The 15,023-nt window shown below is 48.7% G+C and overlaps 5 protein-coding genes across 5 annotated transcripts; 2 read left to right on the top strand and 3 right to left on the bottom strand.

Moving 5' to 3' along the window:
- Nucleotides 1–802: 802 nt before the first annotated feature.
- CI109_104989 (uncharacterized protein) lies at nt 803–3,386 on the top strand (the record flags this gene model as incomplete). Its single annotated transcript, XM_032007824.1, has 15 exons — nt 803–919; nt 1,008–1,122; nt 1,210–1,442; nt 1,511–1,571; nt 1,788–1,882; nt 1,965–1,977; nt 2,039–2,160; nt 2,224–2,414; nt 2,492–2,621; nt 2,732–2,755; nt 2,814–2,885; nt 2,953–2,979; nt 3,039–3,115; nt 3,174–3,237; nt 3,303–3,386. The coding sequence occupies 15 exons, from the start codon at nt 803–805 to the stop codon at nt 3,384–3,386; spliced, it is 1,425 nt and encodes a 474-aa protein (XP_031857908.1).
- A 584-nt stretch (nt 3,387–3,970) lies between these two features.
- Nucleotides 3,971–4,664, bottom strand: CI109_104990 (60S ribosomal protein eL31; the record flags this gene model as incomplete). Its single annotated transcript, XM_032007825.1, has 3 exons — nt 3,971–4,006; nt 4,175–4,401; nt 4,547–4,664. 3 exons carry the CDS (start codon nt 4,662–4,664, stop codon nt 3,971–3,973), a joined length of 381 nt encoding a protein of 126 aa, XP_031857909.1.
- Nucleotides 4,665–5,836: 1,172 nt separating this feature from the next.
- Nucleotides 5,837–9,147, bottom strand: CI109_104991 (uncharacterized protein; the record flags this gene model as incomplete). The annotated part of the gene is made up of 5 exons (XM_032007826.2): nt 5,837–6,532; nt 6,615–8,181; nt 8,260–8,583; nt 8,659–9,004; nt 9,084–9,147. 5 exons carry the CDS (start codon nt 9,145–9,147, stop codon nt 5,837–5,839), a joined length of 2,997 nt encoding a protein of 998 aa, XP_031857910.2.
- Nucleotides 9,148–9,314: 167 nt separating this feature from the next.
- CI109_104992 (uncharacterized protein) lies at nt 9,315–10,764 on the top strand (the record flags this gene model as incomplete). Its single annotated transcript, XM_032007827.1, has 3 exons — nt 9,315–9,487; nt 9,632–9,863; nt 9,961–10,764. 3 exons carry the CDS (start codon nt 9,315–9,317, stop codon nt 10,762–10,764), a joined length of 1,209 nt encoding a protein of 402 aa, XP_031857911.1.
- Nucleotides 10,765–11,137: 373 nt separating this feature from the next.
- CI109_104993 (uncharacterized protein) lies at nt 11,138–12,994 on the bottom strand (the record flags this gene model as incomplete). Its single annotated transcript, XM_032007828.1, has 6 exons — nt 11,138–11,421; nt 11,490–11,557; nt 11,629–11,957; nt 12,029–12,253; nt 12,326–12,476; nt 12,543–12,994. 6 exons carry the CDS (start codon nt 12,992–12,994, stop codon nt 11,138–11,140), a joined length of 1,509 nt encoding a protein of 502 aa, XP_031857912.1.
- Between the last annotated feature and the right edge of the window lie 2,029 nt (nt 12,995–15,023).

Consider the following 15,023-nt stretch of genomic DNA (forward strand, 5'->3'; position numbering starts at 1 on the left):
ATTTACTCCTCTCTCCGATTTTGGCGCCTTCGCCATGATAAAGTAGTGGTATGGAAACGTCGTGCTGACTAGACGTTTGTCTGCTTTCCTGCCCACTCTAGGTGTAAATACCGACTGTGCATGTAATATACTTGAATCCCGTTGATAGTTTGTTGTACGAACCCTTACAATAATGTCAAATGTATACTGTGTTCTTCCTCCATCACTCCCTCTCACGTGGCACTCCCCCTCCCCGTAAACAAAGTGTCCGATTTGTGCCTGAACGAGGTTAGTAGTCCCGTCGCGCATCCGTGCTGCAACAAGTTATTTGTTTCATCCGAGAACGAGGGTTCGTCATGTATTTTTAAATCAATGCATCATACTCTCATCATCACAAAGCATCACTGTCTAATCGTTCCCGCTATCATCTCACTCTTGTCCCTCCTCCCCCTCCGCCCCGCCCCCGTGATACAGCTTGATATAAGCATAGACGTAAAGAGATGCTGTAACAATTGCGTTGTTTTATACCCCACATCACTTCTCATTCAATCAACGAAAACATCTGAGACAATCTAGAATTCCCAACATCTTGCCATCTATCGTCTATCCATCTATCTGTCTGTATCATATTACTAGAGAGAGCTTCGGTCGTACCCCGCAACCACCGTACTAGACGTTAGACCAAGACCTGCGCGATCGAGTCGCGCTTCGATAACAACTATCGACCCAGCTTGTTGTTCTCCTTCATTCGTATCTTAACGACAACAACACCAAATAGACCTAGATACCTCGCTTCCTCTCTCCTCAGTCGAACTGAACCACCATGGCTCCATTCACAGCTAGAATAGCGATCCCAGCGATACTCGCACCTCTCCTCGTATTCACCTTCCTCACACATGCCAGTCTCAACGACAAGTATGATATCAATCATCACATAGATGTGAGTGGGATGTGTTTCGAGAATGAGCACGGCGTAAAGATCTCCTGCTGAGTGGAATTGGGCTGACCATCTATGAACTGATGTGTAGCGACTTAGTGGAGGTCGGTTTGGATCGACAACTACAGGTGGGATCAGGAAACAAATATACGTGCCAGAATCAGAATACCCAGAAACAGAATGGATAAACGGTGTAGCGGGGTTCAGTGAGTACAGCCACCTCCACGGAACTCTGTATTGGCTCTCCCATCCTCTTCGACTCGATAGGCTGACTTGGGGCTACACCGTCTCAGACTACTTCCACAATCTGTATTTGACCAACGGAACCTTCCTCATCGTCACGTCCAATCCCGACTCCTTACCGCCAGGAGGAGTTAACACGATCCTAAGTGGTCTATCAGATCCCAACGATAGATATCACAACCACCATGCAGCTCAAGAAGATAGGATGATGGTGGTCACTCCGGAAGAGGCTAAAGAGAGGATGTTGTTACGAAAAGCCGCGGTCAGAAAGACAGGTGTTAGCGTGAGTGATATCCCGAGCACAATGATAGAAGTGGATGATTGGGGCCTGACATATTCATGCAATACTAGATGTTCTTCAACGAGGTCAGGGAAGGTACAATGAGCTCGTTCTTGGGCCATTATTTCCATTGTAAGTTGCCCTCGTCTCTGCTTTGGTCTTGCTTAACTGTGTCAGTATTTGGCTGACCTATTACCGCTGAACAGTCAGTAAGTTGTCGTCCTGCTCAAGCGGTCGCCCCGAAAATCATAACTGATTGATCGTGCTCCTCTTTCCTTGCCATTGTTCAGTCGGTAAGTTTCTATCATCTTCGCGCCGGCCAATCGCTTATCGAACCCCTGATCACAGGTGAGATGTTCCTCGGCGCTTGGCGAGTGGTCACCTCTGCTGGAGAGTCGGAACTCCCTTCGAGGATCATGTATCGTGCTCAGGCTCCTGATTGGGTTAGTATCGCACCGTCATCCCCCGCTTGGATCTTCTTGTATAGCAATGCAGCTGACTTGAATATTTGGACTCGACTGTCAGAGAGATAACGCTCGTGAGTTGATCACTCTGCTCTGGGCTATCTGATATGACTGACAGTATTTGGCCCTTCCTAGGTATCACGACCTGGTTCCAACAATCTGTCCTTCCGGAAACACTCGTCGAGGAGAGTACCATCTGGGAGGATCGTGAGAAGAGTCAGATGACCTTTTTGTTCGACAAGATTGCCATAGCCGACGTGAGTTGTCTCTGTAAACCTACTTTGCCTGATTCAGCCAGCTGATTTGAGTTCACTGTGAAGCGATGGGCCGCCCATAGAGCTGGTATAGATGTGAAATACTGGAACAAGGCCAATGCCGATTTGCCCAAACTTGAAGTGCCTATTAACTGGCTTGACCCACTAAGAGATCAGATCAAACGATTGGTCATCGCAGAGGGGTGTGAAGTGAAGAGGGACGACCCGAAGGTCCCCGTTGTAGTTTACATCGATCGGTAAGTGGACCACTTGTCATCGGAATGCGTCAGGATGGAAAAGGCACGGAGCTGATTGTGGTGGTTTGCATCTCAAGTCAATTCACAGGACGAAGATTGGTCGATCATGATGCGAAAGAGTTGCTGGAAGAAATGAACAAGTTGCACGAAGAAGGTGTGATCGAGTTCCACGATGCGGTGATGGAAAGGTTACATCGAACAGATCAGGTGAGTAGCGACACACGGTCCTTCCCAGAACTAGATAAGAGGACGAGCTCTCTTACTACACCGCTGGCTAGCTGAATTGTCAACGCTGACGACCAATTTGACAATGACAGTTTTGTCTCGCTCTCAAAGCCGACGTGAGTGCATTTTGTGCCAATTGATCTGGTCAATCAAAGCTGACTTGTATGCCTAAAGATCATGTTTGGTGTACATGGGAACGGTCTCAGCCATCAATTATGGATGAAACCAGGTGGTGCCGTCATGGAGGTTAGTCCCGGTCGTCTCGGTCGCTTAGTAGTCGAAGTACTGATCAGACATGCGTTTTTATGTACAGATCATGGCCGTTGGTGGGTTTGCGAGGGTATGTAGCCTATCTTCCTGCAACGGAATCAGAACAATGCTCATGCTCCACCTCCACAGGACTACGCCATCCTCTCCGAGATGATGGGTCACGAGTATCACGCTGTTCATTACAATACAACTCTACCTCGAGAGAAGTGAGTGGTGTCTCTACAGAGGTATGACTCACGAATGCAAGCTGACGTACTTTGGCAGATGGACTAGACCTGACGGATGGGCTATTGGTCAGAACGAAGATTTCCATTCAGCTCGAATCACAGTGAGTAATCCCTCATGCGCCTTCCCAGTAGTTTGAGCGCAGAAGCTGAATGTATTGCCGTATAGGTCGATGGGAAATGGATGGCGGGGAAGGTCAGGGCTATGGCCAAAGCTCGAGTTGGCGTTGTTGAGCCTCGTCTGCCATATTAGTAATGAGTGATTAGTACTACGAGTAATATGTGCATTATAGATCGTTTGTAATATATCTAGCATTGCCAGATGCCATTAGTGTTTTGTCTTGTTCAATGTCTGTTTGCGATCGATTATCAGTATCAGGATTAGACTATCTGTCTCAATAACTAACATGTGGCCAAGCATGATTGGCAGGTTGGTGAGAGTATGATATTTCAGTATGAAGGTACAGTCAGTGCCTACTCCCATTCCGTCCAACAAGAGTCAAGTCGTAAGAGAGGTCTCTTTGCCTCTCCATCTGCACGACAAGTGCGCTGACAACCAACAACTGACAACTGACAACCAACATCCTCTGTGGAGTGGATTTGTCTGTCCGTCCGTCGATCTGAAACCCAAAAACCCAGACTGAATGCTCGATCCTACATCTGCGTTCAGTGAAGCTGAAACCTAATGCGGTGTGAGAGAAAATCGATGTCATGACCGCTACCGCTACCGCTCCACGCCTCCCAGTCTAGACTAGACTACAAAAAAGTGATATGCGTTTTGTCCCTAGTCCCTTTTCCCCTCCGCTAAAACGTACTCTTCAAAGCGAAGAATTACGTTTACTCGTCACCCTCGACGTTGACGGTCTGGAGGCCCTGTAGTGTAAATTAATACCAAATCAGCACTTGTTCTCCTAAGTCCGGCTGTAGTGTTCCTTCGCCTTGTCCCTACACCATAAGTTCTGGTGTGTGTGTCCACCAACCACCAACCACCAACTGACAGGACGTCTACGGATACGAAACGGAAAGACTCGAATGACTCACCTTGAAGCTGGTAACACCCTCAACGACGCTAGCAAGAACGTACAACTTCTCCTTGGCACCCTCGTCATCGTTACGCTTCCTCTCGAGTCGGACTCGGATTCGTCGAGGAGGAGATCGGATACCACGAGCCCAGATAGCTTGGTTAAGACCGGGGGAGATTCGGACGTCCTTGACACCCATTGACTTTTGAGCGAACTCGACGACCGACTTGATAGCCTTGGGGGCCTCTGCGAGAACACAAGAAAACAAATCAAATCAGCATGACAGTACATGTAAATGACAGGTGTATTCGATGGATGATGAGAGGGAGTCGGATAATAGGTAGACTAGGTCGGTTTGTTGGGCGTATGGCATATGGAAAACCCCACTCACTCTTCTTGAAAGACAAGTCGTGCACTCGCTTGTGGAGGTGGATGGTGTACTCCCTGGTCACGACATCGTGAAGAGCCGATCGGGGGGTTCGGGTCTGCGAAAGAGGGGGAGTAGACATCAGTATTGCAAGTATGAAGACGGAGCCAGATTGAGAACAGAGGGAAGAACGAGTATGGGAACATGGCTTTGCGCATGAACAAGAAAGAGATAGATGGGATATCGGACGAGCGTAAAGGCGCAACAGGTACAACACGGTCGAGGGAGGATTGGATGACGGAGCAGGGGGATTCGAAGGAGATAGATGGTGATCTGACAACAACAAGTCGAGGCAGCGTACGCGAGTACAGTCCCCACTCGCTGTCGCTGATACACCATCACCTCTATCAACGAATCCCATCGTCCAGTCCAACTCGTCCTCCCCAATCGTTGATGACCCTGCACATATCTGCCATCCAATTCGCTCGTCCAACCTTCCATCCAACTTCAGTCCGTCCTGCACAAAGATGCCGATGCCAGTCCCATATCCAATTCCCTCCGTTCTGTCCGATTCAACAAAGATTGATGCTAACCTTTCGTTCCTTGGTAGTGGGAGCCTAGTTGACAGAAACAAAAGAATTAGCAATCGTTCTCGCGACGACGACGAGCACAACAGTCCCCCTCCTTCCTCATCCACCCCTTCCTCTTCATCCTTTTCTATTCCCAACCAACACGACACCGTCCCTTCTTGACTATCGACTTGTCTCTGTTCCACCTAGTGTCTGTATCTTTTGATCCATCTCCACATCCCTCTCTCCTGCACACCTTCGTAGTAGATCGTCGCACTAGACTCACCATCTTAGACCTCGGTTTTTTGATTATTTGACGGTTGAAAGAGAGAGTCTTCAAAAAGTGCTAAAAACAACGGGATTCGACAAAACCCTCACACAGCGACAACGAGACGACGACGAACCAGGCAGTGAGTGACTGAGTGTGAGGTGCAGTGTAGTGCAGCAGTGAGTGTAGGCGAGATGCTACGGTGCAGCAGCCAATGCAGAACTGGTAGGTGGAGAGAGAGAGAGGAGAATACTATGGTGGGGAAAAGGGATTAAAGGGGAAGTGGAGTGAGTGTGGCACTCGAAAGCTGTCGGTGTTAAAGATTTCAGTACTTGGATTTATCTCCGACTCTTTCGACATTTCACTTTCATGTCGTTCTTTTCGCCTGGCGCGTGAGTGTATGGTGTTTATCAAATACGTTGATTTATACATATAAACTACTATATACACACATACATATGCATTATATATCTCGTCTCATTGCTGAGGCGGCGACTGCTGTCCTTGTTTCAGCTGATCGATCATAGACAGCTGACCCCCATTCAACAACGCCTCTTCTGTCATACTGGAACTAGGCGTGATCCTCGCTCTGAGTGACTCTGCAGATCCACCACTCGTCATCCTTTCCGACAAGGTTGGTCGTTGTGGTGATGTTATCGGTGATGGAACAGGATGTGTGATACGCGATGCGAGAGGGTGAGAAGAGGATGATTGGACGCCGGTACCGAATTTGAGGGTGATCTTATGGGTGGGAGAGGCGCTATCATCTAGTCTCGCGGCAAGTGCAGGCTGAATCGGTGCACCTCCAGATGGTAGTGAACTGTCATTTCCAGAGGTTGTGGGTATTTGACCTGAGAGTGCAGTAGAGGATGAAGCATCGTTAGTTATGCTTGCCGTTGAAGATTGGGCAATTGGTGCAGAGACGCCTAGTCCAATAGTCGCTGGAGCTGCTGGTTGGGGTGCACTCGCATTCGTCGTGGGAGCTGTGGGAGGGGCTTTGGGCGAGACAGTTGCAGTGGATTGCGCTGGCACTGAGGCAGTTGCCAGAGCGGTCGATGGGGGAATACTCGGAGATGTGGAGCCGCTAGGCAGACCCTCGGATAGACCACGATTCGATCCGCTCGCTTGTGGAGCTCTCTGTGCGACTTTCTTGTCGACAATCTTCTTCAGTTCCTGTCACAAATATACCAAAATCAGCATTCACGCACGTGAAACACGTTCAACGAAGTGCTGGTCCACGACGGTGTCTACTCACCCTGAATGCGATTTGAGCATACTCCTCCCTCATGTCCTCTTTCACCGTCGTCAGACAAGCTGTCATCACATCCCTTGTCCATGCTTCTCTACCATCCGTCAACTCCTTGATACCATCTCGCAAAGCCTGCACTTCAGATTTCAACGCCTCGATCTGCTCCTTTGCAGCAATCTGATCCGCATCGCGCTTCTCTGACTCCGTCTTGAATTCTTTCAATATCCATTCGAATTGCGATTTCAACAATTGCACCTCTCCAGCTCGTGTCGTTTCGGCTTGCTTCGAAGCTTCTCTCTCTTCTCGGATCTGTTTATTGTCATTTCGAGTCTGCTGGATCAGATTTGACAAGTCTGATATTCCAGTCGAGATGTGACTAAGAACATGACTTCGGCTGACGTCTTTCTCGCGACGTTCTGCCAGATCCTTGTCTATCCGAGTGATGTGATCTTGAAGAGACTTAACGTCAGCAGATACAGGCGCAATGTCGACGGGTTTGGCATTCTCGGTGGTCACTTTCAAGCTCTTGACCTCCCCTTTGAGACTGGCGAGCTCGGATTGAAAGGTGGATATCTGCTGATAGGTATCGGTATTTCCACTAGGCACCAAAGCAGGTGGTATAGCATCGTGATTCACCTTGTCTCTCGCGTTTGCCACTTCCTGACGAAGGGCTGTGGTCTCTTTGTAAACAGCTGACAAGAACTTGGCCACACGTGGATCGATAGACAGACCTTCAATACTCGATGTGCCCGAAGCATTCGTTGTCGACGTCGTGGATGTTCCTGCTGCTGCTGCTGCTGCTGTCGCTGGTGGATCATTGACAGACGGCAACGCACTCGCTGTCGCATGTACTGCAGCAGCTGTCGACGGCTCCCTCTCGTTTCTTGAGACCTCTTGCAAATCCTCATCCCTCTCTTTCCTCTTCTTTGACCGTCGTTTCTCCGGATCTCTTTGCGCTTCCAGCTCTTCCCATGTCCGTATACCCTGATCGAGCTTCATGCTCGCATCGCTCTCCATCAAAGACATCTCATTCTCCAATTCCTCACACCGACTTTCCAGCGAGTCCTTTGCGCCTTCTACCGCTGATAGTCGGGCTATGATATCGTCCAACATAGCCTTCAGTTTTATCCGTTTCGACGATGGTTCCGCTGCTACGTCTGCAGTACCGGCGGTATCGATCGTTACATCGACTGTTCTAGCCACGTCGGTCGAGGTCTGAATGGCGGGTCCACGAGCGGTTGAAGGAATACCGCTTATGGGTCGTGCCGAGACACCACTACTCAGTTCCTCCAGCCTCTTTAATCGCTCTTTCAACGCATCCACCTCCAGGGCCGCCACATCCCCCTCCTGTATCACATCAGTCTTCCCTACGGTCCTTTTCATGACTTCGTTGAAAGAGCCTTCCAGCGCTGTCATCTGATCGTGCAAGGCCCTCTCGGCTTGTCGTACTCTTCTTTCGGCTTCTTCGAAATGGGGCGAAGTGGGATTCGTATGTGGGAATTTGGCGAGAGCGGTGAAATGTTTGTGGGCGATATCTCTGTCCGAGTGAGAAAGGATGGTGTCTCGCATCGCTCTATCATGTGACGAGATATATGTAAGCACGCAGCGCAATGGTAACTCCTTGAGAGGAAAGGGATGGACTAAGACTCACCTGGTGAAAGCTTCCAAGGCTCCGGCAACAGATCCACTAGCAGGGGTGATCCCTGCAACAGGCGACTGGACTCTCCTCTGTACCGGCGAATGCGGTCTTGAGCTCGACGCGACCGACGGCGGTCTATCGAGCGACATCTTCTTCGTCGGATTAGGTGGTAGTGCATGGTCCGGTCGAGGTGGGAGACGAGAAGAACCCGCGTCATCGTATGATGTCGAGAATGAGGACGTGCGAGGGCGAGGGTCGTAGCGTTCTGTACGTTGAGAAGGATAGTCCCGGGGTAGAGCAACAATCTGACCAGGTTCGGGATCTTCCGCATGATGACTGTAATGTGTATCAGATAGTCCAGAAATGTCAGTCAATGTATACCCAGATGATGTCAGCAACAGGTGTACTCACTTTCCAGATCTATATGTCGAGGCTCTGACCGCACCTCCGGACGGTACCCTAGCTCGCGCTTCTGGACTATATCCATCCCTATCTCTGTCCCTCTCTCGATCTCGTCTAGATGATTGCGGACTCCTACTCCGTCTGCTCGAATACGAAAACGCATAATTACTACCTCCCGCCGATGACGCTGAAGGAGCAGTGGGGACCGGATGAGTCGGGCGTCTGCGATCCCATTCTCGATTATCATAAGGCGCAGCAGGATCAGCGGGTTGTCGAACGCGATATGGATCCCGGTTCCTTGAGTCCCAATCGGGAGAAGGAGGACGAGCCATCGTGATCACCACAAAGGTAAGGGCTGTTTGACTCGAGGTTGTTTGTGATGCTGACGAGATGGATGTTGAGTTTATTGATAGATAGGGTGGACGTGAGATTACGGAGGTTGAAGTTGTTGTGACTTTGATCACGTGATTCCGCCTCGCGCCGCTCGGTGATCTGCATCCATAGAAGTGAGATTATGACGACGACGATATCAACAATAATCATATTGCATCTGCATCCGTATCCTATAACTGCTATATCATCCATCATGCATCTTACTCTGATTTATCACTTTCACACTTTGACTAACCTAGATTTAGCATCCTTCTTTCTAGCTGCCTAGAACAATGACAAATAACACTGTCAAACAACGGCACTACAACGCGATCGTGGTTGGTGCGGGACCAGGTGGACTCGCGACGATCGTTAGTCTTCTTGATGGCGGATTGACCTCGATCTTATGGGTGGATAGAAAGTTTGGTGGTGGGAGACTGAACGAGCTATATCGGGAGATCTCGTCGTAAGTAGCCTATTCCAGTCTTCCCTTGCATCTGGGGTGTGTTGCCATCGTCGGCTTCCTGTCATTCTTAACTTCTGCTTGCTGTAGCTTTTTGATATCGCCACCTGCGATCTTGATGGCCAGCTGATTTTTATTGTATTACAGAAATACAAAAACAGGGACATACCTCGATGCGGTCCATTCCTCTCCTACATGCTGTCACATCGTCGAGTCGGCTTCTCACCCAAATGCGGTCGACGAGATGGAACAGATTAACAGGGAGGATACTTGTCAATTAAGTCTGGCAGGTGATCTAGTACAGCTATTAGTGGATGGAGTGATTGGGATGGAGGGTATTGAGAAGTGTCTAGGGGAAGTGGCAGAAGCTCGTCTGGACGTGAGTTTTGTTGTATCCTTCCTCGTGAGGACCTTCCTGGGAAGGGTTACTCCACATTGAATTTTCGAACTGAGCTGATGAGAATGCCTTACTACAGGACTCTACATGGCATGTCCAAATAGACTCCCAGCCAACACTCACTACCCCACGTCTCTTCCTCTGTACCGGCTCATACCCGCTCACTTCCGACCTTCACAAGCCTTACAACCCCAACCTGACGGTCCTCGATCTCGATCACAGTATGATCAAATCGACTCTCCCCTCCCTTTTCCCCAACGACAAACCCTCCGTCGTAGCTGTCATCGGAAACTCTCATTCCGGTATATTATGCTGTAGAAACCTCTACGAAATTAGTCAACAAGAGAAGGATAGACGAGAACTGAAGATATTCAATTTCCGTCGAAGGGAGATCAAATTCGCAGAATATAGAGAAGATGGGATCGTATACGATAATACCGGATTGAAAGGATCCACGGCCGATTGGGCAAAAGAACATATGCTCGATAACGCCAACGATAACGACGATGATGGTGTATTACGACAGATTGATCTTCCGACTGATGCTGAGGGCGAAGCGAAAGTGTATGGAGAATATCTTCCACAATGCACACATATCATCTACGCGATCGGATATTCAAAATCACCTTATCCAAAATTGTTTTCCGCTACCTGTGGCGATGTAGATGGGAAGAACGAGAAAAGAAGAATAGATCAAGAGATGGAATTCGATTCGCATACTTCTGGATTCAAGTTGGATGGTCAATCCGTGAAGGGATTATGGGGTTTGGGTATTGCTCACCCAGAAGTGGTAGATGATCCAGAAGGACATACAGAGGCTGCTGTCGGGATGGCAAAGTTTTTCAAATTCGCAGAGCGAGTCAAGGACAGTTGGGTAAAGTAGTAGCTTCACGAAGTCGACCTATGCGTGCGAGTCGGTTAGAAGGGGAATAGGGCGGAAGCCCTTTGTATTTGCATAGCGTGGAGGATTCACTGTATCGCTAGACTAGACACGATGTAGAAAATAGAACATGGCATATGTATGAGAATCGTATTATGACGGATTCAAGCAGGCATCTTGGCTGGATACACTACACGCACGCCTCTGCCCATATGAGAAACTAAGCTGTATTGCCAATGAATTACCCATGTAAATATGCATACAAACTACCCTATAAACTCCCTCTATGCTGTTGATGATGGTCAACCAAAGTCCCAGGAAAATACAGAATGTCCCTCGATGTCGATGTCAATGTAATTTCATTGTTTTTACGCCTCTATTGATGTCCCAGAGCAGCCTCAAACTCGCTCGTCAGACTCGCATCTATTATCGGTCTCTGACAGATCTTCTGTCTGCCCAAAGCCTCTCTAACAGTCGTCATGACGTTTACCATCTTCTTATCTTCGTGACCGAGAGTGATGAGCATCTTGTCGTCGAGGAAGAAATGGGAGGGTAGATGCGGTTGGAGCAGTTGTTTGGGTTCAACCATGGGGTCGAGATCCGATTCTTGGATAGGGGCCATCGTCAAGACGTAATTGACTTGATCGTCATTGAGACCAGCTACAGATAGCGGTCAGCGATCTAGCGTTCCACCGTTTGAGATTGGGTGATGTGGTGTGGGTACTCACTCATTTGGAAACGAGGACCGACAGAGATGACATTGTGTGGCGCACTGACATTGAAAGTGGCAATGAACCTGGAAATGCCGAGGTCAACTTACGGTACTACAGTATAAAGTTATTCAGGGCAAAGGATAGTGCCACTCACTTGCCATAATGTCTTGGAGCCTTTTGTGTATGAGCCATACCGAACAGGACAGTGTTCTCCACACCGGCGATACAGTTCGGTCCTCTATCACATAGTGTCAATCGATAGAGAGGGCTCGCCTGGTGGATCTTTCTTTTCTCCCAAGAGAAATGGGCATTGGAAACACATTCGCTCGTATCGAGATCGGGGGAAGGTACTATATCATTGTACAAGATTCGACGAGCGTTGATGTCAACGGGCGCAAGAGTGAGTGATGGTGCGAAAGAATATTGGACGTGAGGGTGAAGCGAGACTCCATCGGCAAAAGCACCGGGATAGAAACCGACCCACTGGAGATCAGTAATAGAGAAATGTTAGCATGTCGTTTTCAACGTAAAGCGGGCACTGCAAGTGCACTTACGTTTTTCTCCACATTGGCTTGACCTTGTAATCGGATCAGTTCGAGGTTATTGGAAGCGCCGGGAACTTTAGGGATGGCGTTGTAATCGACCACACCTTCGCCAACGGCCAATGCGTCCGCAAGAGGGGCGAATTTGTCTCTTAGGTCGGGGATGAAACCGAGCGATCGGCATGTATCCAAAGCATCGGTATATCTAGCCATGACGAGACCAGGCGTGCCAGCGTCCTTTGAAGCGGGAAAAAAGAGGTCAGCATTACGTTGGCAGAACATGGTTGTACAAGTCGTCGATACACTCACGGTCCAGAATAGTCGGGGGTCTTCAGCGCCATAAGTGCCAACAAACTGCTTGGTAGGGACACAACCCTGCTTGGGACCCATCGGAATATCGATCGTCTGTGCTGGAGTCACGATGTGCAGCTTTCCTTCAGAAGTGATGTTGAGTCCGAAGCTACTCTCAGAGCAGATCAGCACCTTATCATCATATGAAGCGCCAGAAAACGGGTGCGGTACTCACGCAATCAAGACTTGTTCTTTTGATGGATAACCGTTGACCATAACCAGATCCCTCTTCCTCCCAGGCCCTCTTGCTACTCCCACGAATCCCCACTTACTCCCTCGTGGCAGCTTTAACACGCCCAAGTTGAAAGTTGAACCGTCGGTAGGACCCTGCAATTTTTGACCGGTGACCACATCGATGATCTGATTATCGTCAAAGGGGATGAAATGAGCTGGAGTACCTAAAGTGAGGAACTCAGAGGTAGAGCCATCGCCTTCTGTCCAGGCGTACTGTTGATGTCCCGGTGGTGTTATCGAGAGCGTCGAGAGGATGTCGACGGGAGTGGGTCGTGTTCTCGATGAGAATGGGTAAGAGAGCAACGACGCTCCAGGTGATTCTTCGCGTAAGAAGATGAGATAGATCGTGAGCAAAGAGGTGATTGACAAGATGGAGAGACCCCTATACAGCATGTTGTTCGGATATACTTGTGGTAAAAGCAATGTCTGGTGATATCTGCTAGGTAGTAAGGTGATTACCGTGCGTTGGAAGAATGAGCGAAGATACAACAGAAGGGCAGACGATCTCGAGAGCATTATATCGGAGTGGCGTCCTTTGTTGGTGAAGCTGTCAGGCTTGTCTATTTAACGTTATCTATTGTGTCTATCTGTATGTAGTTATGATGAAAGCTGTATGTGGTAATGGTGTGTGTGTGGGAAATTTATCTAGTTCATAATCGAAACCAGGAGAGACAAACAATTGCGAGAACGATAACGATGGAGTGAATACAGGTGCAAGAGCAACAGGCGGGACTGGCAAACAGGCAAACAGACCGAACAAACAGGTGCGACTTCCCCGTGCGCGTAACGGCACACAGAACAGAACACGACCAAATATCCTGGTTACATTCCATGACCCGTTCCAGAGTCATTACACGGAACTTTGCTGGAACCCGTGTATCAAATCACTCGTGGAGAAAAACGAGATGTGGTTAATCGTCCTTGGGTCGGATGCCATTTTGTGCCAACGTCTTTGCCAACTGAAAGAATCCTCCGGTCTCCCCGTGGAAGGGAGCCACAACCGATTTCAGAGACTCTCGCTCTGTAAGTCGACGAGGTCCAGCGGGGCAATGAAAATGGAAACCAAGATTGATGAAAAGGCGTGATTGTCAGCGTCAGCCTTCAGGCAGGCATGATAGATGGAGATAGAAAACGCATATTACCGAAAGTGCAGAGCTAAAGAGCTATGGTGCCTGAAAATCCACATTCCTTTGCTCTGACGTGACGGAGAAGTGTCACGTCAAAAAAGGGTAAGACATGGTTAGTGTTCAGGGTAAACATATCAAAAGGAAGAGTGACATACCACAATCCCCATGCCGCTACTGAGTACTGTACTAACCTTCGTACCCCATAAAATGAGATCTCAATCTTTCGTAATACACCTTCTTGCTCTCTCTTTTCGCGCAGCCTCGATGAGATACGCTGCACCTTATAGTTCGTAGCAGCCCTTCTAGAACAATCACTGTCAATGGCTTCTTCATACATGTCAACACCACTTCAGCATCCATCGTGCATGGTGGAAATTAAATTATCCGATTTCGGGGGAAGCGAAATAGACAGGATTTGGTGTCCCCTGAGAACTGACAGTAGTAGTCATTTCAATTCCCTAGATGAGCAGCGAGATCGTTTCAGGCACGTTACAGTACTCCCGTACCAATTTATTGACATACTAGTGGCCATAAACAGGTCGGTAAATTCTCCTATTATGTAACCTTTAGTGAAACGGGACACTCCATTGAGCGCCACACGCTCAGTTTCTTTTCTGTTCAAGCCACTACTAATGATAACGAGACAGATGTCCATCCTGCACTGATGGTTTTTCCCAGAAACAAGGCAAAAGTCGTATTGGTCGGTCTCGGCGTAACGTATGCTAAGACTCCCGAATCAATCGCTGAGCTTCAATCATACGTACCAAGGATACAAGGACACACGTTTTGATGAGCAAGATATCGTAAAACAAGTGCTTCCATCTTTATCAGGTGCGACGTGATTTCACCCTCGTGCGCGTGGTCAATTGAACCGATTATGAGTACTCGACAACTTGCAGGCTTCCAGTTCCGATGGAGTTGGTCGTAGACCTCTCAAGGCTAAAAGCAACGACAATAATCTCGTCAGTTTCCACGCAAGAAAAATTGTTCGGTCCCGCTTCCGTTAGATACGGAGAATACACAAAAAACGGAAGTCGTGGGCTACGGATCACGGACTGGATGTCGACATACTCCGATAGAACAGATGGCTGCGAAGCGGGACCGTCTCGTACAAGACTCAACGATGTCTACAAAGTGGAGATCCCGTCCGCTAATTGAGTAGTACGAAAAACATGGCCCGTCGTGACGAAGTATTATATGTCTCCAAGATCGGTCTGCACGAAAAGGATTGTCAACGATCGCGATCCTCGGAAGAACGGTTCCGGCACGGGTATATTCCAGGCAGTCCTTAAGTA

The sequence above is a fragment of the Kwoniella shandongensis genome, chromosome 9 (assembly GCF_008629635.2).
Source record: "Kwoniella shandongensis chromosome 9, complete sequence".
Taxonomy (NCBI): Eukaryota; Fungi; Basidiomycota; class Tremellomycetes; order Tremellales; family Cryptococcaceae; genus Kwoniella; species Kwoniella shandongensis.